The sequence below is a fragment of the Salmo salar genome, chromosome 16 (genome assembly GCF_965601325.2).
Source record: "Salmo salar chromosome 16, fSalSal1, whole genome shotgun sequence".
Classification (NCBI taxonomy): Eukaryota; Metazoa; Chordata; class Actinopteri; order Salmoniformes; family Salmonidae; genus Salmo; species Salmo salar.
Genome location: NC_138306.1, coordinates 80313148 through 80336017, shown reverse-complemented (window position 1 = coordinate 80336017; position 22870 = coordinate 80313148). Strand labels below are relative to the sequence as shown.

The 22870-nt window shown below is 47.8% G+C and overlaps 2 protein-coding genes across 5 annotated transcripts; one reads left to right on the top strand and one right to left on the bottom strand.

The window, feature by feature from the left end:
• The first annotated feature begins 26 nt into the window (after nucleotides 1-26).
• glpk3 (Glycerol kinase, testis specific 1) lies at nucleotides 27-13254 on the top strand. 4 transcript variants are annotated; one of them, XM_014150988.3, is made up of 20 exons: nucleotides 27-336; nucleotides 1482-1555; nucleotides 1668-1774; nucleotides 1868-1945; nucleotides 2055-2134; nucleotides 2308-2445; nucleotides 3683-3792; nucleotides 3917-3983; nucleotides 4226-4243; nucleotides 6390-6425; nucleotides 6540-6607; nucleotides 6723-6765; nucleotides 6902-6982; nucleotides 7115-7193; nucleotides 7338-7434; nucleotides 7562-7767; nucleotides 7884-8027; nucleotides 10656-10742; nucleotides 11170-11256; nucleotides 11718-13254. In XM_014150988.3, exons 1-20 carry the CDS (start codon nucleotides 256-258, stop codon nucleotides 11726-11728), a joined length of 1692 nt encoding a protein of 563 aa, XP_014006463.1. In that variant the 5' UTR covers nucleotides 27-255; the 3' UTR covers nucleotides 11729-13254. The 4 variants fall into 4 exon arrangements, with proteins under 4 accessions (XP_014006463.1, XP_014006467.1, XP_014006466.1 ...); XM_014150991.3 differs by lacking the exon at nucleotides 11170-11256 and having other exon boundaries at nucleotides 28-336; NM_001173758.1 differs by lacking the exon at nucleotides 4226-4243 and having other exon boundaries at nucleotides 109-336; nucleotides 11718-11979.
• Nucleotides 13223-21228, bottom strand: LOC106574871 (periodic tryptophan protein 2 homolog). The gene is made up of 18 exons (XM_045698030.2): nucleotides 21090-21228; nucleotides 20896-21008; nucleotides 20547-20741; nucleotides 20303-20446; nucleotides 19986-20121; nucleotides 18444-18664; nucleotides 18093-18236; nucleotides 17841-17911; nucleotides 17583-17719; nucleotides 17138-17286; nucleotides 16207-16505; nucleotides 15781-15961; nucleotides 15494-15641; nucleotides 15140-15314; nucleotides 14685-14903; nucleotides 14330-14480; nucleotides 14114-14188; nucleotides 13223-13988 (listed from the first exon to the last, which is right to left on the bottom strand). Exons 1-18 carry the CDS (start codon nucleotides 21105-21107, stop codon nucleotides 13829-13831), a joined length of 2736 nt encoding a protein of 911 aa, XP_045553986.1. The 5' UTR covers nucleotides 21108-21228; the 3' UTR covers nucleotides 13223-13828.
• Nucleotides 21229-22870: the final 1642 nt, after the last annotated feature.

Genomic DNA, 22870 nt, shown 5'->3' with positions numbered 1-22870 from the left:
TATCTTGAATCCTTGGGACGTCCATTGACGTTGATATTTAAAATGGTTACTGTAGGTAAGCGTTATGTTTAGGTAAAAGGGTAGGGACGTCTCAAGGATCCCAGATAGCAATAATTGGTGCTGCTGCGTCATCAGAAGCGTTCTCACGCATGTGTCTCCGCTTAAGCGGTCGAAGTGTCAGTAGCAAAAGAAAACCAGCTTCAGTCCACTGCTAGCCCCGACCACCGCAAGGACACAGGGCACATAAACAGTAGAATGGCTGCGTTTTCGAGCAGGGTAATGCTGGGGCCTCTCGTTGCTGCCATCGACCAGGGAACGAGCTCGACGCGTTTCCTGGTGAGTTACAACCCCCGCAGTCGCATTGAATGGTTCTTCTCGCCTAACGGTGAATGTCCTTTAAATAACCTAGTTAGACACCCGGTTGATTCCATTATAACTCTCCAATCTCCTTTTTTAATGTAGCCTATATAGTCGTACACATTATATTCTAGTCCTATCGACGGAATGTTTGTGCTTTCTGCATATTTGTTGTTTAGTAATCGTTCATTCATGCACGAACTTGCAGGCCTGTAGTGGGACTAACTAAGGGTCACTTAACTCAATTTTCCTAGCTAATTGACTAAATTACTGTCTTCCTCTTGGATGTCATTTCGGCTTGTAAATTCTATACGGTTGTTGCAGCCATTAGGCCTACATCTCCAAGTGGCTGCAGGCTCTTTCTCCAGCTGAAATACTTCACTAAACACATGAACCTGATGGCTGGAGCGAAAGCCTGAACACACACACACACACACACCAGCCCTTTTGTGGATAGGACTATCCTGTAGGACTATCCTATGTGTAGCCACTACAGAAATGCTGAGTCTGTAATTCATTCATTGTGCAGACCAGCACATCCTCCAGTGCCTGAGGTTTGTGTAACAGTAGGCTTGGAGGGACTCTCTCCCTCACTCTGTCCCAGTCCTCCCCCCTGCTGCTACTCGCCGATGGCATATTCTTACCCCGCATTGAAACCAGCTGTTGTGTCCTATGGAAGCCGGTTTGGACCAGAATGGACAGGTTGACAGGTCACCCCTAAAATCTCAAAATGTTTCACTAGCCCTCTGAAGGGAAGGCAGGAAAGGAGGGGTGGGTGTGTGTGAAAGCTAATGACTAACAAGGACACTTTGATTTGCTAAAGAGCTGTCCGTGTTATTGTTGTCACATTTCCTGGAGAGGTGTCTGCTGTTGAGGACACTACTGTGATGGGGCATGGAGCTGTCTGTCCCATCTCCCTTAACGCTGTCCCCTCTTCTCTCCTCTCCCACAACTGATACATCATAACTCTGTGTGCTCTCTGTGTGCTCTCTCTCCTGTTGTCGTCCGTCTCTCCTGTTTTCATCTGTGTTGTCATGAGTTGTTTTTCAGTTCCGCTCTGAGGTTTAGGTAGCAGAGATACTTTGGTCCAGATGTTCACTCCTGTTCTCTCTTCTCATCCCCAGGTGTTCAATGCTAAAACAGCCGAGCTCCTCAGTCACCATCAGGTTGAGATCAACCAGAGTTTCCCCAAGGAAGGGTCAGTACATGCAGCCGTGTTGCCTCTACAAATCCCCTGTTAGTTCCATTCAAACTGGATGACCTGTAACCTCTGAGGTCTATTAACCTCTGACCTTTAACCCTCTGTTTAGGTGGGTGGAGGAGGATCCCAAAGAGATCCTGCAGTCTGTGTACGAGTGTATGGAGAGAACCTGTGAGAAACTCACCCAGCTCAACGTTGACATCTCCAACATCAAAGGTAAAACACACACCACATACTGAACACACCCACACAAACACTTCCTCATGCTACAGACTGTCACTTTCACTCACCAAATGTGAACCTTTCTAGCCATTGGAGTGACCAATCAGAGAGAGACGACGTTGGTTTGGGACAAAGAGACGGGCGAGGCCCTCTACAATGCTATCGGTGAGATATGAATATGTGGCTGTGTTCACATCTCTTTCCTCATGACCTAAAGCCATCATCTAAGGCCTGGAAGGATTTTAAAGACCCAGGTTGTGTTGGTTGTGTGCAGTGTGGCTGGACCTGCGGACCCAGTCGACCGTGGAGCGTCTGATCAACAAGACACCTGGGAGAAACAAGAACCATTTGAAGGTGAGATGCTGGGGAACACAGACAGCAGATCATGTTTTTATCAGGCCTAGCTTACCCAGACATCACAGGCAAATGTGTCCAAGAAACAATCCCAACTATCTGAAGTAAAACAAAAGAAGAACTCAGTTCCACCTCTCTGAGGTCTGTCATAATTGTCCCCCCTCTCTGCTCAGCACAAGACGGGTCTCCCAATCAGTACGTACTTCAGTGCTGTGAAGCTTCGCTGGCTGATGGATAATGTGGACGAGGTCGCTGAGGCAGTTCTGACACGCAGAGCCATGTTCGGTACCGTTGACTCCTGGCTCATCTGGGTAGGATGAACACACCTCTTTAGATGGGGTTTATCATGTCTGTGTGAGTGGTAAGGATAGGAAAGGCCCACCATGGCCATCTGTATACTCCAAGACAAGTTGTCCTCCGCTGTGTTTCTGATTAGATCTTACGTGTCCAGTATTGTCTGTGCCCCCCCCCCCCCCCCCACAGTGTCTGACAGGTGTCTGTGTTTGCCCCCCCCCACAGTGTCTGACAGGTGTCTGTTCCCCCCCCAGTGTCTGACAGGTGTCTGTTTGCCCCCCCCACAGTGTCTGACAGGTGTCTGTGTTTGCCCCCCCCCACAGTGTCTGACAGGTGTCTGTGTTTGCCCCCCCCCACAGTGTCTGACAGGCGTCTGTTTGCCCCCCCCCACAGTGTCTGACAGGTGTCTGTGTTTGCCCCCCCCCCAGTGTCTGACAGGTGTCTGTGTTTAACAGGTGTCTGTTTGCCCCCCCCCCCCCACAGTGTCCCACAGTGTCTGACAGGTGTCTGTGTTCCCCCCCCCCCCCACAGTGTCTGACAGGTGTCTGTGTTCCCCCCCCCCCACAGTGTCCGACAGGTGTCTGTGTTTGCCCCCCCCCCCCCACAGTGTCTGACAGGGGTCTGTTTGCCCCCCCCCCCCCCCCCCCCCCAGTGTCTGACAGGTGTCTGTTTGCCCCCCCCCCCCCAGTGTCTGACAGGTGTCTGTTCCCCCCCCCCCCCCCCCCCCCCCCCCAGTGTCTGACAGGTGTCTGTATTTGCCCCTCCCCCCCCCACAGTGTCTGACAGGCGTCTGTGTTTAACAGGTGTCTGTTTGCCCCCCCCCCCCCACAGTGTCCCACAGTGTCTGACAGGTGTCTGTGTTCCCCCCCCCCCCACAGTGTCTGACAGGTGTCTGTGTTCCCCCCCCCCCACAGTGTCTGACAGGTGTCTGTGTTCCCCCCCCCCCACAGTGTCCGACAGGTGTCTGTGTTTGCCCCCCCCCCCCCCACAGTGTCTGACAGGTGTCTGTTCCCCCCCCCCAGTGTCTGACAGGTGTCTGTTTGCCCCCCCCCCCCCCCCCAGTGTCTGACAGGTGTCTGTTTGCCCCCCCCCCCCCCCCCCACAGTGTCTGACAGGTGTCTGTTCCCCCCCCCCCCCCCAGTGTCTGACAGGTGTCTGTATTTGCCCCTCCCCCCCCCACAGTGTCTGACAGGCGTCTGTTTGCCCCCCCCCACAGTGTCTGACAGGTGTCTGTGTTTGCCCCCCCCCCCACAGTGTCTGACAGGGGGGAAGAGTGGGGGAGTCCACTGCACAGACGTGACCAACGCCAGCAGGACCATGCTGTTTAACATCCACACCCTGGACTGGGACCCAGAGCTCTGCAAGTAGGTGGATGTCCAATACATAGTGTACTCCTTCATACATGTCCATTCAGTGTGAGAAACCATATCTTCTATTTATTTTAATTGTTTATTTACACTTGTTCCTGTTTTTGACACGTTCTTTCAGGTATTTTGATATTCCAATGGAGATTCTCCCAAAAGTGAGGAGTTCCTCAGAAATCTACGGCTTAATGGTAAGTCCCCATTGTCTTTGTGTGAATGTCTGTGGGTTGGGAGAAGGTGAATTATGAAGTGTTGCTCTGTCTATTCAACATGCTTATGATTATGTAACTGAACCTGTGCTTAGCTGTGCTTCTATCCAATCATAAGCATTTATGAATCACATTCGTAGGGCATTTAGTCTGTTTTTCATAGTCTGTACTTGCTTGAGGTGTTGTCACAAGCATTCTTTTGTGTGTGTCCCTGTTGTCTATAGAAGATATGTTCTAGCCTGGTGAGTATTGAGGTCTTCATCGATGTCCTCATCACTGTTATTGTTATGTCAGAACGTGATCCCCAGTCATCTTGCTTCTGTGTCAAAGTGATTGAACCATCCAAAGGTGCATTTCCAAGCCACTGAGATAAGACAATGGTTAGATGTGTTGAGCAAGACTTTTGAAGGCCTCACCCTAAAATGTACTTATATTGATTTACCCCCCCCTTTTATTGTATAGGATATAAAGCATTTTAAAAGTTTGGGTGAAACAGATTTTCATGGTACACACACAATATATATATATATATATATATATATATATATATATATATATATATATATATATATATATTACACACACGAGTATGTGGACACCCCTTTAAATTAGTGGAATCGGCTATTTCAGCCACACCCGTTGCTGACAGGCGTATAAAATCGAGCACACAGCCATGCAATCTCCATAGACAAACATTGGCAGTAGAAGGGCCTTACTGAAGAGCTCAGTGACTTTCAACATGGCACCATCATAGGATGCCACCTTTCCAACAAGTCAGTTCGTCAAATTTATGCCCTACTAGAGCTGCCCTGGTCAACTGTAAGTGCTGTTATTGTGAAGTGGAAACGTTCAGGAGCAACAACGGCTCAGTCGCAAAGAGGGAGGCCACACAAGCTCACAGAACGGGACTGGTGCATAAAAATCGCCTGTCCTCGGTTGCAACACTCTGTACCGAGATCCAAACTGCCTCTGGAAGCAACGTCAACACAATAACTGTTTGTTGGGAGCTTCATGAAATGGGTTTCCATGGCCGAGCAGCCGCACACAAGCCTAAGATCACCATGCGCAATGCCAAGCGTCTGCTGGAGTGATGTAAAGCTCGCCGCCATTGGACTCTGGAGCAGTGGAAACGCGTGAATCACGCTTCACCATCTGACAGTCCGACGGATGAATCTGGATTTGGCGGATGCCAGGAGAACGCTACCTACCCCAATGCATAGTGCCAACTGTAAAGTTTGGTGGATGATGAATAATGGTCTGGGTTTTTCATGGGTCGTGCTATGCCCCCTAGTTCCAGTGAAGGGAAATCTTAACCCAATGACATTCTAGACTATTCTGTAGTTCCAACTTTGTGGCAACAGTTTGGGTAAGGCACTTTCCTGTTTCAGCATGACAATGCCCCTGTGCACAAAGCGAGGTCCATTCAGAAATGGTTTGTCGAGATCGGTGTTTGAGAACATGACTGGCCTGCACAGAGCCCTGACTTTAACCCCATCGAACACCTTTGGGATGAATTGGAACGCCGACTGCGAGCCAGGCCTAATCGCCCAACGTCAGTGTCCGACCTCACTAATGCTGTTGTGGCTGAATGGAAGCAAGTCCCAGAAGAGTGGAGGCTGTTATAGCAGCCAGGGGGGGGGGGGGGGGGACCAACTCCATGTCAATACCCATGGTTTTGGAATGAGATGTTCGATGAGCAGGTGTCCACATACTTTTGTAGTGTATTTGTAAAACACATCTTGAGTAGTCAGGTCCGACTGAAACAAACATTCACCAAACCGTCCTGGATAAGATTGGAAATGTACTGGATGGGTGTGTGCTTCCTGTCGTGGCATGCCGCTCCGCTACTGTGGATGATGCCGCCCTACACCTTACTGCGATGCCCCACACCTTGCCCAGGTGTTCAGTGGGCTGCTGTCTACTTCCTGTCTGGCTGCTCCTCATCCTGTTGACGTGTTTCTACAAGCTGTTCTGTAAATCTCTTCACTCTTCCACTCAGTTCCATTTCGGTCGGCTCAGTTCTATTTCGATCCCTAGCCCCTTTTGGTGATTGAGGGTTATCGTGAGTTCAATGGGAGTGAAGATATTTGACTTGTGTGCCTTAAACCATTTGTCTCCAAGACAAACGCATTCGTCTGTCTCCTTCATGCTCTTTGATTGGCTGTATCGAGAACTTCTGTTGGCTACAGCACCATACTGTATAGTAAAACACTTCTACAGTCTGTCTGTACACAAATAACACTTTTACGGCAGCTTGAAACATCAAGCTGGCATGGCGTTTTATACAGGGAATAGTCTTGCTTTGCTGGGTCTTGTGGTTACAGAGTTGGCCAGAATTCTAAACTGTGAAGCTGTTCATTTTTCTAACACGTTTTGTTTCTTTGACAGAAATCGGGCTGTCTTAGTGGCATACCCATCTCAGGGGTAGGTTTTGAAACATCCTGTCTTACTCTATTCAATGTCTCTTATTACATTTCCTGATGTTATGAGGAGTGATTGGCACCTGTTCCCACCAATCTGAAGGGTCTTTGTTTACAGTGTCTTGGGGACCAATCGGCTGCTCTTGTTGGACAGATGTGCTTTCAGGAAGGGCAGGCCAAAAACACGTAAGACTTCTCTCCATAGGCTTTTCATAGCTGGTGATATTACCATATATTTGGGATGTACTGTAAGATATTTTTCTGTGACAAACGTCAGTGACCAGGTATGACTATCTTTCAGATATGGAACGGGCTGCTTTCTACTCAGAAACACTGGGGCCAAGGTGATTTTTCTTCCAAATGATCTTAAAAAGAAAAAATTAAGAGTTGGAACATTCATCTGTGACATCACTCAGCCTAGACAGCCTGTCTCTTGAAAGTTGTGTTTTAATATATCTGTTTAACTGTTATCTCTTGCAGCCTGTCATGTCGGAGCATGGCCTACTAACCACGGTGGCGTACAAATTAGGTCGAGACAAACCTGCCTGCTACGCACTAGAGGTAGGCATGGATCATAGATGAAACTTGTACAGCACTATTATGCACTCATCTCTGACCTGATTGGTCTGTTATCAGTTCTATTTTCTGATTGGTCCTTAATTCCCCTACTGGTCTATGATTGGTCGTTGCCAGGGCTCAGTGGCCATAGCGGGGGCTGTGGTTCGCTGGCTGAAGGACAACCTGGGGATCATTCAGACTTCCACAGAGCTGGGTAAGGGGAAGTCCTGTCCTTCACAACACTAGTAGAGGGATGTGTTCCAGAACACCTCATGACATGACTACCTCTCCTCTCCATGCCTCTCGTCTCCATGCCTCTCGTCTCCATGCCTCTCCTCCTCGTTTCCTTCATCCTCAGAGAAACTGGCAGCTTCAGTGGGCACGTCGTACGGTTGTTACTTTGTCCCGGCGTTCTCTGGTCTGTACGCCCCCTACTGGGAGCCCAGTGCACGAGGGTGAGTACTCGAACAACTTGGATTCAGCATAGTCTTTAAATTAGCTCATTCTCTTTCCCTTACATTTGGTAAAGAAGGAATGTTATATCAAGAAGTGTAAAATAACTTATCTCGCTCTCATACACAGGATAATCTGTGGTCTGACTCAGTTCACTAACAAGAGTCACCTGGCCTTCGCTGCGTTGGAAGCTGTCTGTTTCCAGACTCGAGAGATCCTGGATGCGATGAACCAGGACAGTGGCATCCCTCTGACCCAGCTCCAGGTGGATGGGGGCATGACCTCCAACAGACTACTGATGCAGCTGCAAGCTGATATACTCTGCATCCCCGTTGGTAAGAGACTCTCTCTCTCTGTTTCTTTGTCTCGATAAGTCTGTCCTTCTCTCTCTCTTTCACACAAACTATGTTTATGTTAATATCCACAATGATGAGGAAGAATGTGTTTGTAGTGAAGCCCTCCATGCCTGAGACCACTGCCCTGGGGGCGGCCATGGCTGCAGGGGCAGCAGAGGGGGTCAGTGTCTGGAGCCTGCATCCTGAGGACCTCAGTGAGGTCACCTCTGAGAAGTTTGAGCCACAAATCAACCCTGAAGGTAAGGGACATGTAAAGCACTGTTACCTTATTTCAATACTAGCAGTTCCTATTTGTTTGAACACAGACATACAGTCAAAAGTTTGGACACAACTCCTCATTTTAAGGGTTTTATTTATTTTTACTATTTTCTACATTTTAAAATAATAGTGATGACATCAAAACTATGGAATCATGTAGTAACCAAAAAAGTGTTAAATAAATCAAAATATATTTTAGATTCTTCAAAGTAGCCATCCTTTGCTTTGATGACAGCTTTGCACACACTTGGCATTCTCTCAACCAACTTCACCTGGAATGCTTTTCCAAATTGAAGGAGTTCCCACATATGCTGAGCACTTGTTGGCTGCTTTTCCTTCACTCTGCGGTCCAACTCATCCTAAACCATCTCAATTGGATTGAGGTCGGGGATTGTGGAGGCCAAGTCATCTGATGCAGCACTCATCATTTTCCTACTTGGTCAAATAGCCCTTACACAGCCAAGAGGTGTGTTGGGTCATTGTCCTGTTGAAAAACAAATGATAGTGCCACTAAGCGCAAACCAGATGGGATGGCGTATCGCTGCAGAATGCTGTGGCAGCCATGCTGGTTAAGCGTGCCTTGAATTCTAAATAAATCACAGTGTCACCAGAAAAGCACCCCCACACCACCACCTCCATGCTTCACGGTGGGAACCACACATGTGGAGATCATCCGTTCATCTACTTTGCATCTCACAAAGACACTGCAGTTGGAACCACAAATCTCACATTTGGACTCATCAGACCAAAGGACAGATTTCCACCGGTCTAATGTCCATTGCTTGTGTTTCTTGGCCCAAGCAAGTCTCTTCTTATTATTGGTGTCCTTTAGTAGTGGTTTCTTTACAGCAATTTGACCATGAAGGCCTGATTCACATAGTCTCCTCTGAACAGTTGATGTTGAGACGTGTCTGTTACTTGAGCTCTGTGAAGCATTTATTTGGGCTACAATCTGAGGTGCAGTTAACTGTAATGAACTTATCCTCAGATAAGTAACTCTGGGTCTTTCCTGTGGCGGTCCTCATGAGAGCCAGTTTCATCATAGCGCTTGATTGTTTTTGTGACTGCACTTGAGGAAACTTTCAAAGTTCTTGAAATGTTCCGGATTGACTGACCTTCATGCCATAAAGTAAAGATAAAAAATAATAATAATATTGAACCTTTTTAACTAGGAAAGTCAGCTAAGAACAAATTCTTATTTATAATGACTGCCTAGCCCAGCCAGACCCGGCGATGCTGGGACAATTGTGTGCCGCCCTATGGTACTCCCAATCACGGCCAGTGACTCCTCTAGCACTGAGATGCAGTGACTTAGACCACTGTGCCACTCGGGAGCCCTGTGATGGACTGTTCTTTCTCATATTTGCGCTGTTCTTGCCATAATATGGACTTTGTCTTTTACCAAATAGGGCTATCTTCTGTATACCACCCATACCTTGTCACAACTGGTTGGCTCAAACGCATTAAGAAGGAAAGAAATTCCACCAATGTACTTTCAACAAGGCACACCTGTTAATGCATTCCAGGTGACTACCTCATGAAGCTGGTTGAGAGAATGCCAAGTGTGCAAAGCTGTCATCAAGGCAAAGGGTGGCTAGTTTGAAGAATCTCAAAATATAAAATATTTTGATTTACCACTTTTTTTGGTTACTACATGATTCCATATGTGTTATTTCATAGTTTTGTCTTCACTATTATTCTACAATTTAGAAAATAGTAAAAATCAAAACCCCTGGAATGAGTAGGTGTGTCCAAGGCGTTGACTGTAGGCCAAAAGTATTTGTCTCTATCAATTCTGGAGGTAAGGCTGTTACCTTATTTCATTGCTAGCAGCTCCTTTTTGTTTGAACACAGACATGGGTCAAGTATTTGTCTGTCTCTCTATGAACCCTGGAGGTCAGGGAGCCTATGGTCAGGACAATATACATAAACCCTGGAGGTCAGGGAGCCTATGGTCAGGACAATATACATGAACCCTGGAGGTCAGGACAATATACATGAACCCTGGAGGTCAAGGAGCCTATGGTCAGGACAATATACATGAACCCTGGAGGTCAGGGAGCCTATGGTCAGGACAATATACATGAACCCTGGAGGTCAGGGAGCCTATGGTCAGGACAATATACATGAACCCTGGAGGTCAGGACAATATACATGAACCCTGGAGGTCAAGGAGCCTATGGTCAGGACAATATACATGAACCCTGGAGGTCAGGGAGCCTATGGTCAGGACAATATACATGAACCCTGGAGGTCAGGGAGCCTATGGTCAGGACAATATACATGAACCCTGGAGGTCAGGACAATATACATGAACCCTGGAGGTCAGGGAGCCTAGGGTCAGGACAATATACATGAACCCTGGAGGTCAGGGAGCCTAGGGTCAGGACAATATACATGAACCCTGGAGGTCAGGGAGCCTATGGTCAGGACAATATACATGAACCCTGGAGGTCAGGGAGCCTATGGTCAGGACAATATACATGAACCCTGGAGGTCAGGGAGCCTATGGTCAGGACAATATACATGAACCCAGCAAACAACTGCACAATGTTTGCTGTTGTGCCCATGTATTTATTTGTCGTTCTCTCTCATTCTCTCCTCTGTAGAGAGTGAGTTTAGATATGCTCGCTGGAAGAAGGCTGTACAGAGAGCCATGAACTGGGAAACCACTGAACCCATCTCTAATGGAAATGGTAGGGACTGTTCTCCACTTCCCCTGACCGGTTTAATGTAGGCTGCTCCATAATAGCAATGTGTATAACAACATCAAGGAACAGTAAGACTGAACAGTGGTGCCCCTAATGAATACAGTGATAGACTGGGTGGCTGTTCCAATTCCTAAACTGGAGAAAAAGTCCAAAACATTGTAATCTAGAGTGGCAATGTTGTTGTTGAGCTGTGGCCTGGTCCCAGGCCTGTTTGTGCTGTCTTGCCAACTCTTATGGTCATCGTCATGCCAATGACCGTAGGAGTTGGCAAGACAGTAGAAATAAAGGGATCTTGGAACAGGCTAGTTAAGCTGTACCCAGAGGTGGTAATTCTGTCCCGCTGTTTCTCTCTCTCTCTCTCTCTCTCTCCTCTGTCTTGCTTGAATTGGACCTGGGTTTGGACATCGTCCAGGTGAAACTAGTATCTTCAGTAGTGTCCCACTGGGCTTTTACATTCTGGGTAGCATGTTAATGTTAATTGGAGCAAAATACATCGCAGGTCAGTGTCCGCTTTAGTGTGGATGTGCTAACAGTGCATGAGAGAGGAAGTGTGTGATGTACTTTCTATGAGCAAGGGTGAATGAATCTGACTGAACGTTGTGGTGTGTGTGTACTCTATCATACAGACTAGCTTTTAGTTGATCTGAGGGTTAAAGTGGTGTGTTGAAGTGTTTTTGTGTGGTTAATCTGTATCCTAACTCTTGTCCTAACAAAGTTAGACTGACTAGCTCTCCCAACCTGCTGCTACTGCAACAATCACATGCTTTACCTGATCGTTTCTCCTGCAGTAACACCACAGCTCCTGCTACCTCTTCCTTCCAAGACTTAGCGATACTACCAGCTTGCATCAATTGCATGACATTACCATGTAGTTTCAATCCCTGGCATGTATAGCAAAACATCCCCTCTTATGTGGCCTGGTGGTATTAAACTCTTTCTCTCTGTTTTGTTTTTACCCAGGCCACAAGTAGACTGTGGCCCGTGATGCATTGCGGCGGATCAGAAGAAGGTGCGGGGCCAAGAAAGGACACATCCTGCTATTCTTCAGTTTTACTGGACCACTCCCTCCCCGTTCCTTTGGTTGAATGGCCAAAACAAACATTCCATGTCAACGCTCCAATCCAACCGTTACCTGGAAACCAACTGTTGGCCTGGAGCCCAGTGGCTGATGGGAACTGTAGTGTGGAATGGACCCAGTATGAATAAATCTGGTGTTTAGGAATGATGTTGCTCTAGATCCTAATGGACACTGCGCTTCTTGTGTTACTGAGTGAATGGGGGGGTGTAGTGACTGTGGGGTGGTGAATATGGGTTGTGTATGCAATATCTATCCATGTCATTTTTGGCTCCTTGTTCCTTGTCAACGATATTCACTAATGTAGAGCAATAACGTTGGGAGAACTCGTTCTCACAATGAACTGCAATGTGGGTTTCTGGAGCACTTAGATTTTGTTCTGGGTTTGTCTAGTATGTAAATGGTCTGAGAGAGAGAACTTTTATAACCCTCTTTGGTTGAACCCACTGCCTGCTGAGACCGTTTGGGTTGGAGAGCAGAACTTGAGTCTCGTGGCCCCAAGAAATGGTAATGCAGGGTTATTGTAAAGGACTAGTCTTTGTGTAAAGAAAGCTTTGGTTACTTTTATAAGTTGCCATGTATATATAGACAGACTGTTTAAGGATGTAGTTGCCCCTATGCACTGATCTGGGGGGGGGGGGGGGTTTAGTGTTCCCCCCTATGGAGGACTAGGGTAAGGTAAGCTGATCCTAGATCTGTGCTCTGGGGAAACTTAACTTCTAAGTGAGGGTTTGTCCCATATGGTACACTGTTCTCTATGTAGAGTATAACCTTTGACCAGGACTCATTTGGGACGCAGCCTGAGTAAGGGACCCATTGTTTATGATTTAATGTACCAAAAAGAAGTGACACTCTGGCAACTGAATACTACTGTAAATGTGGCCTTTGAATGCATTGTCCAGAGTAAGCATTTTAAACATGCAAACACAGTAAGTAAAATTGATATGAACGGTTTCGGTTTGGAAGACGAGACTTTAAAGACAGAATTCAATCCATATCTTAGATCTGCTGGATTGAAATTTAAAGGCAATGTTCAGAGACTGCATTCACGGTATACGTCGACTCAATTACCTTTGCATTTTGACACGGATTGAATCCAGCAAGGCAGCACAATTCTTGCTTCTGACTACTGATTCGAGTCTTCCTTTAAATATACGTGTAAGTACTTGAAATTCTTCCCCTTTAATATGAAGTAACATGGAGACCAGTATTGTTCTGAAAGGAACTTTCAAGCCACTCGAGGGTCAATTGATTTTTGGTTACTATTGTCATCAGGTATGATTTTGCATCTAGCTGACCCCTGTACTGTGTATATTTCTCATGTGGTGTATATTATGAGAAACAACCAGTTGTCCAAACCTGCATCTCAGGGTTAGGAAAATGACATTCATTTGGAGAAATAAAATTGTTTATTTTAGTATCGCTAGCAACCCAGAATTACTATGTTGAGTGACAAGCTATAAGATGACAAATAGAATTTCTACTTGGTAACCAAAATGATATCGCGGTCCTTAACTGTATACATTTCCCCCATCACTATTTCAATCACAGGAGCTGGTGGTGTTCCAGGTAACTTAACACTAAACTATTCAGTCATTTTTCTAACAGTTTACTACAACAAACACGGTTGCATGGACTTTGTAAATAAACAGGTTAATCCTTTGGCCTGTTGGTGGCCATCTTGAAGGCACTGGGAGAGGCCCTGTGTGATGAGGTCAGTGCCTCTTGGGCTGCATACTACAGTACTTAAAATGCTGGCCCCATACATTGCTTCATTGGAATGTAGCAGTGGTATGCTAGTGTAGATATTGGAACAGAACCTTGTTGAAGCTGCATCACCGTGCTCTTGAGTGGCTTTGTCTCCTTTCCTTTATCAGTGGTTAGATGTAGAAGAACTGCACTGGGTCTGCTTCATACCACTCAATGGTTTTCCTGGCCCTATATTCAGGTCAGAGTGGATGAAGGGAAGTACACCACTCGAGGTTATGGCTGCGTCCTATATGAGCATGTCTGTCTCCTCCAGAGAGGCCTCGCTCATCACCTCAGAGTCCTCGCTCTGGTCCTTGTCACAGAGAGCGTCCCCCGCTGTCCTCTTCACACCCCTCTGCTTCGACAGGGCGACTGCGTAGCGGATGGTGTACATGTTCCAGTCACAACTGCACAGGACACAGAGACAAATGAACACGACCACATTCCACACTGTTGCAGGACGCACACAGATCTGTAACAGTCTGTACTGAGACGGAGAGAAAAAAAAGAGATGCAATATATTTGGACTTACAGTTTTGAGAGATCCTCAAAGTGCTTTTGAATACTCTTCTGCAGTGACTGAATGGTGGGCAGAACAGCTCCAGACCTGATCAACATAAAACAGTGTTTAGCAGTCTGCTGCGGCTTCACAATCCTTTATCTAAATGACTCTACAAGATGCCATTTCTCCTCTCAGTAAATGTTGAACTGTTTTTTCTATGGTGTGTTTGGGGCCAGCAGTACCCACCTGGTTTTGAGTTTCTGTCCATGCTGCGTGAGGAGAGACTGGGACCAGCTCAGGTAGAACTGCAGGTGACCACATCGCTCCAGGGCTGCTGCTATGAAACCTAACAGTTTCTCTACATAGACATCAGGCAGGGAGCCGCACACCACGGCGACTAAAACACACACAGAGGACATGCTGATGGCGTGTGACTACTACCATGATAATCTACTGGTCTGTGGTTACAAAAAACTAACTCTTACACCCTCCAAGACCCAACCTCTCATTTTTACAAACTAGTACAGATCGCAGCACTTTTGACCAGAAATTAAAGTCACATGACACCTTGACGGAAACAGAAATACCCATGAGCACTCACTCTGGTGGTGTGGCACGGCCTCCAGGACTTCTTGTGTGAGGGCGGTCTCGTTGAGGCGGAACGCCAGCACGATGGCTGTCGCCCACTCGGCCTGGCGCAGCTGTCGGCGGACGCTGGCGGGGGTCACGTCCAGGTCAAGGTCGTAGGGGTCAAACACCAGCGCCCCGTCCAGAGAGTAGGTCAGCAGGCCCTCCGTGGAGGTAGCAGCCCAGCTACGACCTGAGAGAAGAGAGAGGTGGAGGGGAAAGAGAGAAGAGGAGTGGAAAGAGAGAAGAGAGAGGTGGAGTGGAAAGAGAGAAGAGAGAAAGAAGAGGAGTGGAAAGAGAGAAGAGAGAGAGGTGGAGGGGAAAGAGAGAAAAGCGTTGACATTGGATATCCGTGGTACAGAATGATGCACCAGGTGGACTCTTCAGCAGAACCAGCTCAGATAAGACACTTGTAATCCTGATACTAACCAGTAGGAGAGAAGCGGATAGAGCTCACTCTGATTTCAGGCTTGAAATGGCGAGAGCTCATGTCTCCTTTCCTAACCCCGGGCAGACTGAGCTCTACCCCGTCCCCATCACCCACCCCCTCATCCACCAGCGCCAGACTCCCAAACTCTGTCATTTTCCTCCGGTCCAAGAACTCCTGAAGGAGACAGAAAACAGACGAGATCAATCTCACGCAACACATCTGACTAGAAGACAGCTAGCCGCCATTCTACTAGCACAGTGTACTGTATATATGCTCTGAAGGTGTGCTCAGTCAGAGTACATATGGACTGATAGACCAGTGATCTGTAGGTCAACCTGTGGTCAGTACTGTACCTCCATGGCGTCCAGGGACAGGTTGCAGGAGATCTCAAACTTCTTCATGAGGATCTGTTCTCTGATGTTGTAGATGCAGACAAACTTGGACTGGCCTCCAGCCAGAATGGACTCCCCATCTGCAGAGTAGCACAGCGACGTGAAGGACCTGGAATACACAGTACGGGTGGCCACACTTAATGCCCGAAGGGAAACTTGTGAGGTAATTGCTTAGACGCTGCTAGGGAAATTTACTGTTGGTCCAATAACCAGAACACTGGCAGAAACATCCAGGTTATTCCACTCACTTGCCCTTGGCGGACTGTTTGGAGGTGATCTTGTCGGTCTCCTTGCGTCCCATCTCCAGGTCGTGGCGTCCGCTGACCGAGCCTGTCTGATTGGCTGACTGGGGGTTCCAGAAGGAGATCTCTCCGTCCAGCGTGGCCACGGCTAGCTCCTGGCCATCCGGCCGGTACGACACCGCCAGGCCTGCACAACCAATCGGAGACAGAGACATTCATTCAGTGTTTCCCCTACTACCATTACTTCCGCTGAATCCCAAATCGTCTCTACACTCAGCCACACTACGACTAAGTGTCTGTCTGGAAACAACTAACAACTCTGGATTAAGAAAATGACGAAGAAATGCTAATTTAGCAGGAAACTATCCCATTAACAGTCAGTCAGTCAGAGAGCTGTGGAAGGGACTGAGGGGAGACTGAGGCGGGGCTTACCGTCTGAGGTGAGACGGAGTGTCTCTGTGGTCTGCCAGCTGTCCATCATGTCCCAGAGGCGGACCGTCTTGTCCCATGATGCACTGGCCAGGATGGACTGCACCGGGCTGAAGCACAGACAGCTCACCGGGCCCTCGTGGCCCCCCAGGACCTCTAGCAGGCGTCCAGTCTGCATGGACCAGATGAAGACCTCGAAGGAGTCCTGGGCCCCAGCGCTCACCAGGTCCCCGCTCGGGTCCACCGCCAGAGACGAGAACTGGGCCGGCCGTGGAGACGTGAACGTCCGGAAGTTACGGTACCTGTGTAGATACAGTAGTTCCAGACAATCAACCATCAGTATGAACCACTCATTAACCATAGAGCCTGTTTCTCTATCAAACCTTCCTAGTCTATGTGATTGAAAGGAAAAACATGTTTCTGGGAAGGTTTATATAATGTTGCATTGCTAGTTTGTTGTTTTAATTGAAAGGGTGAGTATGGTGCATGGCTGTCTTAAACAGGTTTGTGGTGTGGTGTGTAGTGTGAAGCTGTCTTCACCAGGTGTGGTGTGTAGGTGTGGAGTGGTGTGGAGTGTAGGTGTGGCGTGGTGGTGTGGTGTGAAGGTGTGGCGTGTAGGTGTGTGTAGTGGTGTGTAGGTGTGGTGTGTAGGTGTGATGTGGTGTGTAGGTGTGGTGTGAAGGTGTGTAGGTGTGGTGTGAAGGTGTGGGGTGAAGCTGCCTTCACCAGGTGTGGTGTGGAGTGGTGTGGAGTGTAGGTGTGGAGTGTAGGTGTGGCGTGGTGGTGTGGTGTGAAGGTGTGGTGTGTAGGTGTGTGTAGTGGTGTGTAGGTGTGGTGTGTAGGTGTGATGTGGTGTGTAGGTGTGGTGTGAAGGTGTGTAGGTGTGGTGTGAAGGTGTGGGGTGAAGCTGCCTTCACCAGGTGTGTTCTCTTACCTGTGAAGGTCGAAGGCTCGGACCGTTCCATCCAGGGAGGCGCTGACGATGACAAAGCCTCTGGAGGTGAAGGTGACGTTAGTGACAGAGCTGGTGTGTTCTGTGAACGTGACAAAGCACAAGCCGCTGGTCATGTTCCACACTTTCACCTGAAACACAGAACACCATCAGCATTCACATGCCTGTCTGAAAACACAGGAACATCCTGCTGTTGTTACCTAACCATACAATCATTTGCTTATATTTGTTGTGTAATTGTGTTTCTTGCATATCCCAACTCCCCCTATAGCTCCCGCAGGGAGTGGGGTCACGGCCAGGGTCACCATTTTCATGACCTTGGTATTCCAAAAACGTTGTATCATTCAGCCAACATGTGATTTGGCACAACAGAACAACTGTGACACAGCAGCTAACAGGCCATGGAGAAAAATGTATAAGAACTCACTTTCCCATCATCCCCTCCTGTAGCGATGTACTGTCCGTCGGGGGAGTAAGCCAGGGCAGCCATGTTGTTGAAGTGTCCCTGCTGTTTGAACACGTAGGATTCACTCTGCCACTCCCACACCAGCAGCTGGCCCAGACCTGGACAACACACAAGGCAACATGTCACACGAGTAATTGATGATATTTTGTTCCTTTGTTAAACACTGCAGGTTTGGATGTGCTATTTGGGTATGTTAACTGAGACACCATGAGAACATACCTGAGCAGCCAAAGCCTATCCAGTCGCCAGAGCTGTTCATTGACACTGTGGCAATCCTCTGGTCTGAGATACTGAGAACACATGAAAACATACAGGCTGTTATTGCTACTAATAATACAACAAAACCTAATTGTCCTAACAACTTGATGAATGACCCCACGAGCAAGAACTGCAGGCTTGGGGCCTGAATGAAACTGGTCATTGAGTGGTTCAACAGTCGAGGAGTTAGTGTGTGTGTGTGTGACCCCTGACCTTAGGGAGTGGATGAGATTGAACTCGGGCAGTTCGTGGAGATGGAAGATCCCCGAGGCGAACCCAGTCACCAGGATGTGTGTGGGCTTGTGGAACGCTGCAGCCGTCAGGTTGTTGAAGTCACCCTCCTTGTTGAAGAAGTGTCTGATGGAGACAACACAACAGGCAGCGTCCAATCAGAAACCAACCTCACATTGGTAACACTCAGTCGGCCCAAAACAAATGTAAGTATCATCAATCTTTATTTGTAAATCGCTTGGTAAGAGTTGGTTAGACTCGTGGCCAGGCAAACCTTCGAGGCAGTCTGCTGCTGTACCACAGATACTAAAACAGGTTTGTGAGATGACATACTTGCTCCTCTGTTTGTATCTGACGTTCTTGGTTCCCTCCTTCTCTTTGGGTCTTTCTCCTTTCCCTCTGATCACCTCTCCTCTGGGCTCTTCCTCCTCTCCTTCTCCTCTCTCCTCCTCTCCTCTCTCCGCTGGTAGCCTGGTCTTTCTCAGAACCAGCCCGTCCAGCTCCGTGTCACTCTCCCACACACACAGCGTCCCGTCCTGGCTCACTGTGTACAACTGGAACACACACATATTCAGCAGGTTACTATGGAAACATGTACACACACACACACACACACACACACACACACACACACAAAGGGATACTTCAGGGTTTTGGCATGCTAGCAGATAGCGGGTTGGCGCCCCCCCCCCTTGGGATGTGCCGTGGCAGAGATCTTTGTGGGCTATACTCGGCCTTGTCTCAGGATGGTAAGTTGGTGGTTGAAGATATCCCTCTAGTGGTGTGGGGGCTGTGCTTTGGCAAAGTGGGTGGGGTTATATCCTGCCTGTTTGGCCCTGTCCGGGGGTATCGTTGGATGGGGCCACAGTGTCTCCCGACCCCTCCTGTCTCAGCCTCCAGTATTTATGCTGCAGTAGTTTATGTGTCGGGGGGCTAGGGTCAGTCTGTTATATCTGGAGTATTTCTCCTGTCTTATCCGTTGTCCTGTGTGAATTTAAGTATGCTCTCTCTAATTCTCTCTCTCTCGGAGGAAGACCATAGGACCTAGGACCATACCTCAGGACTACCTGGCCTGATGACTCCTTGCTGTCCCCAGTCCACCTGGCCGTGCTGCAGCTCCAGTTTCAACTGTTCTGCCTGTGGCTATGGAACCCTGACCTGTGCACCGGACGTGCTACCTGTCCCAGACCTGCTGTTTTGAACTCTCTAAAGACAGCAGGAGCAGTAGAGGTACTCTGAATGATCGGCTATGAAAAGCCAACTGACATTTACTCTGAGGTGCTGACCTGTTGCACCCTTCACAACCACTGTGATTATTATTATTTGACCCTGCTGTTCATCTATGAACATTGAACATCTTGGCCATGTTGTGTTATAATCTCCACCCGGCACAGCCAGAAGAGGACTGGCCACCCCTCATAGCCTGGTTCCTCTCTAGGTTTCTTCCTAGGTTCTGGCCTTTCTAGGAAGTTTTTCCTAGCCACCGTGCTTCTACATCTGCATTGCTTGCTGTTTGGGGTTTTAGGCTGGGTTTCTGTACAGCACTTTGTGACATCAGCTGATGTAAGAAGGGCTTTATAAATACATTTGATTGATCGATACCCATTCAACTCAAGTCATTGTGCTACCTCTAACGTCCTTCATACTGGACACAGAGACATAAACATGGTGTCCACCAGTTTGTCAGACTCTGGGGAAGTAGACAAAGAGCCTCGTTGCCAACATCCCGAAGTATCCCTTTAACTCACATACGGTAAATGATGCACAACCACACGCAGGTTCCAATCTGCATACACACACAGGGCACATAGAGAAACCTAGTACATGTTGGACACAGAGAAGGGCTGAGGGGGAAACCCCAGAGAGAACACTCACATCTAAACTGTCCTTCTCGAAGAAGCAGCCCACCATGATGTCCTTGTGTCCCCCCAGAGAGTAGTAGATGAGGTTGGACCAGCGCTCGGCTCCAAACACCCAGGTAGACATGTCTTTGCTGCCCACCACAAAGCACCTGCGTGGGGGAAACAGAGTTAAGGCAGGGGGTTTCTCTCTACGACAATTATATAATGAAGGGTCACCAGACTAAACTGTGTACTGGGGATGCTAACCTCCAGCGGTAGGGGTAAGCAGTGTTAGCTGGTTTTCCATTGCCAGGTGACATGAAACATGTTCTGGGTGGGCCAGTGACTCACTTGGAGTCGTCGGTCCAGTCGATGCAGGTGGTCTCATCGTAGGGTCCGTAGTAGCTCTTGTCCAAGACAAAGGCATTGAACTCCCGGTTCTTCCCGGGAGCGTGGTACATCAACGCTACATTCTCCTTGGTTACCACAAACTTCCTGAGGACCAGGAGAGAGTCACACCAACAGAAATTAGGCTACATCAGCTGATGTAATGATGTAGCAACGCAGCGTGTGTCATGACGCGTGAGGGACTGACCTGCCATCAGGAGAGAAGCGGATACTGGCCACAGGTTTGTGGAAGTGGAAGTGATGGAGAACAGCCCTTGTGATCAGGCTGACCAGCAACGCTGCTCCATCTTCATCCACCAGTATAGCCAGGTTCCCATCGGGGGAGAGGCCGACACAGGTGATGTTCTTGGCAGTGGACACTGGCAGTGTCTCTGACTTGTTGCTGTTAGAAAGAGGACGTGTTCAGTCAGTCTGTTCTCCAAACGCAATAAGTTAAAAATGTATTTTAATCAACAGTCTTGTAAAGGAATCTAGCTAGCTATAACACGTGGCTAGTTATCAGATACTAGTAATCCTGTAATCAGATGTCATCTTACTTTTTTAGATCAAAGACGGAGATGCGGTTTCCCACCGGACTTATCACAGAGTTGCCATCCTTGGAGAAACTCAGATTCCCATGACGATACACAGCTCCCAACAAATTGGAAAACTAGAGGCAGAAATGAGAAAGATTAGCTAACTAACTAAAAAGCTAGCAAGCAGATACAATCTACTGAGTTGTATCACTTACCCTGTAAGCAAACTTCATGTTGGTAGTTGTTCCCTATATTTGTTATTATTTAAATGATCATAAACATCACAGAAAGAGTACATTCATTTATTTTAAGCACGCCACACGTGTGTCGGCATGTTGACAGTAGTCATTTCCGTGTATAAAAAGGGCAATTTACGAGTTGTTAGGGAAATCTACAGAGCCCTCTAGCGTTGAGGAGGGTAAAATGCACGTGAAAGTGAAAAGTTACAAATATTGTTTTGAGACCATACAAAACTCCTCAAGGTGACTTTAATAAACTGGTATGTTACACAATTTAAACAGCCTCCTATATTGCCAAACATATCCGTGGGAACCCCATAACCCTGAGTCATAAGCAAAGCTTTGTAGTTTTACATTGTGCAGACAGATAAACTTGTAAAGAATGTTAATCCAATTATAAAGTAGGTTAGATGGTGTTTACTCTTGACAGATTAACATATTAGGAACAAACACTAAACAATCAGCTCCCTGCAGACAAAGTGCACATTATTTACCTAAAGGATTGTCCTAGAACGTTGATCATAAGATGTTATTGTGCACCAGAACTGAATGCAGTCTGCTGCATACACCAATCCTGTCTGCCCCAATAATTCATTCACAATAGATAGTCCCCATCTACCAGACAACAGAGAGAGAGAGGGGGAGAGAGAGACAGAGAGAGACAGACGGAGAGAGACAGATGGAGAGAGAGACAGAGAGAGAGAGTGAGACAGAGAGAGACAGAGAGAGAGACATATGCAGAGAGAGACAGAGAGCAGAAAGAGACAGAGATGGAGAGAGAGAGAGAGAGACAGAGAGAGAGATGGAGAGAGAGCGAGACAGAGAGAGACAGAGAGAGACAGAGAGAGAGAGACAGAGAGAGACAGAGAGAGACAGAGAGAGGTGACATATGCAGAGAGACAGAGAGCAGAGAGAGACAGAGAGAGAAAGAGACAGAGATGGAGAGAGAGAAAGAGAGAGAGCGAGAGACAGACAGAGACGGGGAGAGAGAGAGAGACAGAGAGAGAGATGGAGAGAGAGAGAGCGAGACAGAGAGAGACAGATACAGAGAGAGCAGAGAGAGAGAGAGAGAGAGAGAGAGAGCAGAGAGAGCGATGGAGAGAGAGAGAGAGAGAAGGGGTGCGGCCTACAGAACTGTCTGAGGAGAACAGTTTTGAAAGGAATGATGGCGTTCTGATGGAATATTTTCTGGAAGGAATGGAGCTGGAAGTGTTCTCTCTTGTCATGTAGATCATTGATCGTATTGGGGATATCTTGTCATCAGAGCCCACCATAGAGCCCGAGCTTGAGGGAGATGATGACGAGGATGATGAAGAAGAAACTGATTATAGCTCTGATGACAGTGAGGATGACATGGGTGCAGCTAACACAGTAAAGGATGGTGAGGGGGTACAGGGAAAATCATCATCATCACAACCACATAGGTCGCTGTTCTCTAAAGTGGGAATTAGTGTGGTGGTCACAGAGACAATCAGTGAGGACCTTTGTAATGGGGCCACCATGGCTGCTGCCAGCGATTCCATGGTACAAGAGAGAGGAACAGCAGGAACTACAGCCAAAAATCACAGCGGGATGTTTTAGTCACATCCCTGGACAATGGTAGAGAGAGAGAGAGAGCGAGAGAGAGAGAGAGAGAGAGAGAGAGAGAGAGAGAGAGAGAGAGAGAGAGAGAGAGAGAGAGAGAGAGAGAGAGAGAGAGAGGAGAGAGAGAGAGAGAGAGGAGAGAGAGAGAAGAGTCTTAGCAGCAGGACAGCCTG

Excerpts from the sequence above, each read along its gene's own strand:
- LOC106574871 (XM_045698030.2), bottom strand. Across the intron at positions 17,287-17,582 it reads CAGGAGGGGATGATGGGAAA|GTGAAAGTGTGGAACATGAC; the intron begins GTGAGTTCTTAT and ends TCTGTGTTTCAG. Across the intron at positions 15,962-16,206 it reads ACTCCGTCTCACCTCAGACG|GCCTGGCGGTGTCGTACCGG; the intron begins GTAAGCCCCGCC and ends TTGGTTGTGCAG.
- glpk3 (XM_014150988.3), top strand. The coding sequence starts at position 256 with ATGGCTGCGTTTTCGAGCAGGGTAATGCTGGGGCCTCTCGTTGCTGCC. Across the intron at positions 2,446-3,682 it reads TTGACTCCTGGCTCATCTGG|TGTCTGACAGGGGGGAAGAG; the intron begins GTAGGATGAACA and ends CCCCCCCCACAG. Across the intron at positions 7,194-7,337 it reads TCAGACTTCCACAGAGCTGG|AGAAACTGGCAGCTTCAGTG; the intron begins GTAAGGGGAAGT and ends CTTCATCCTCAG.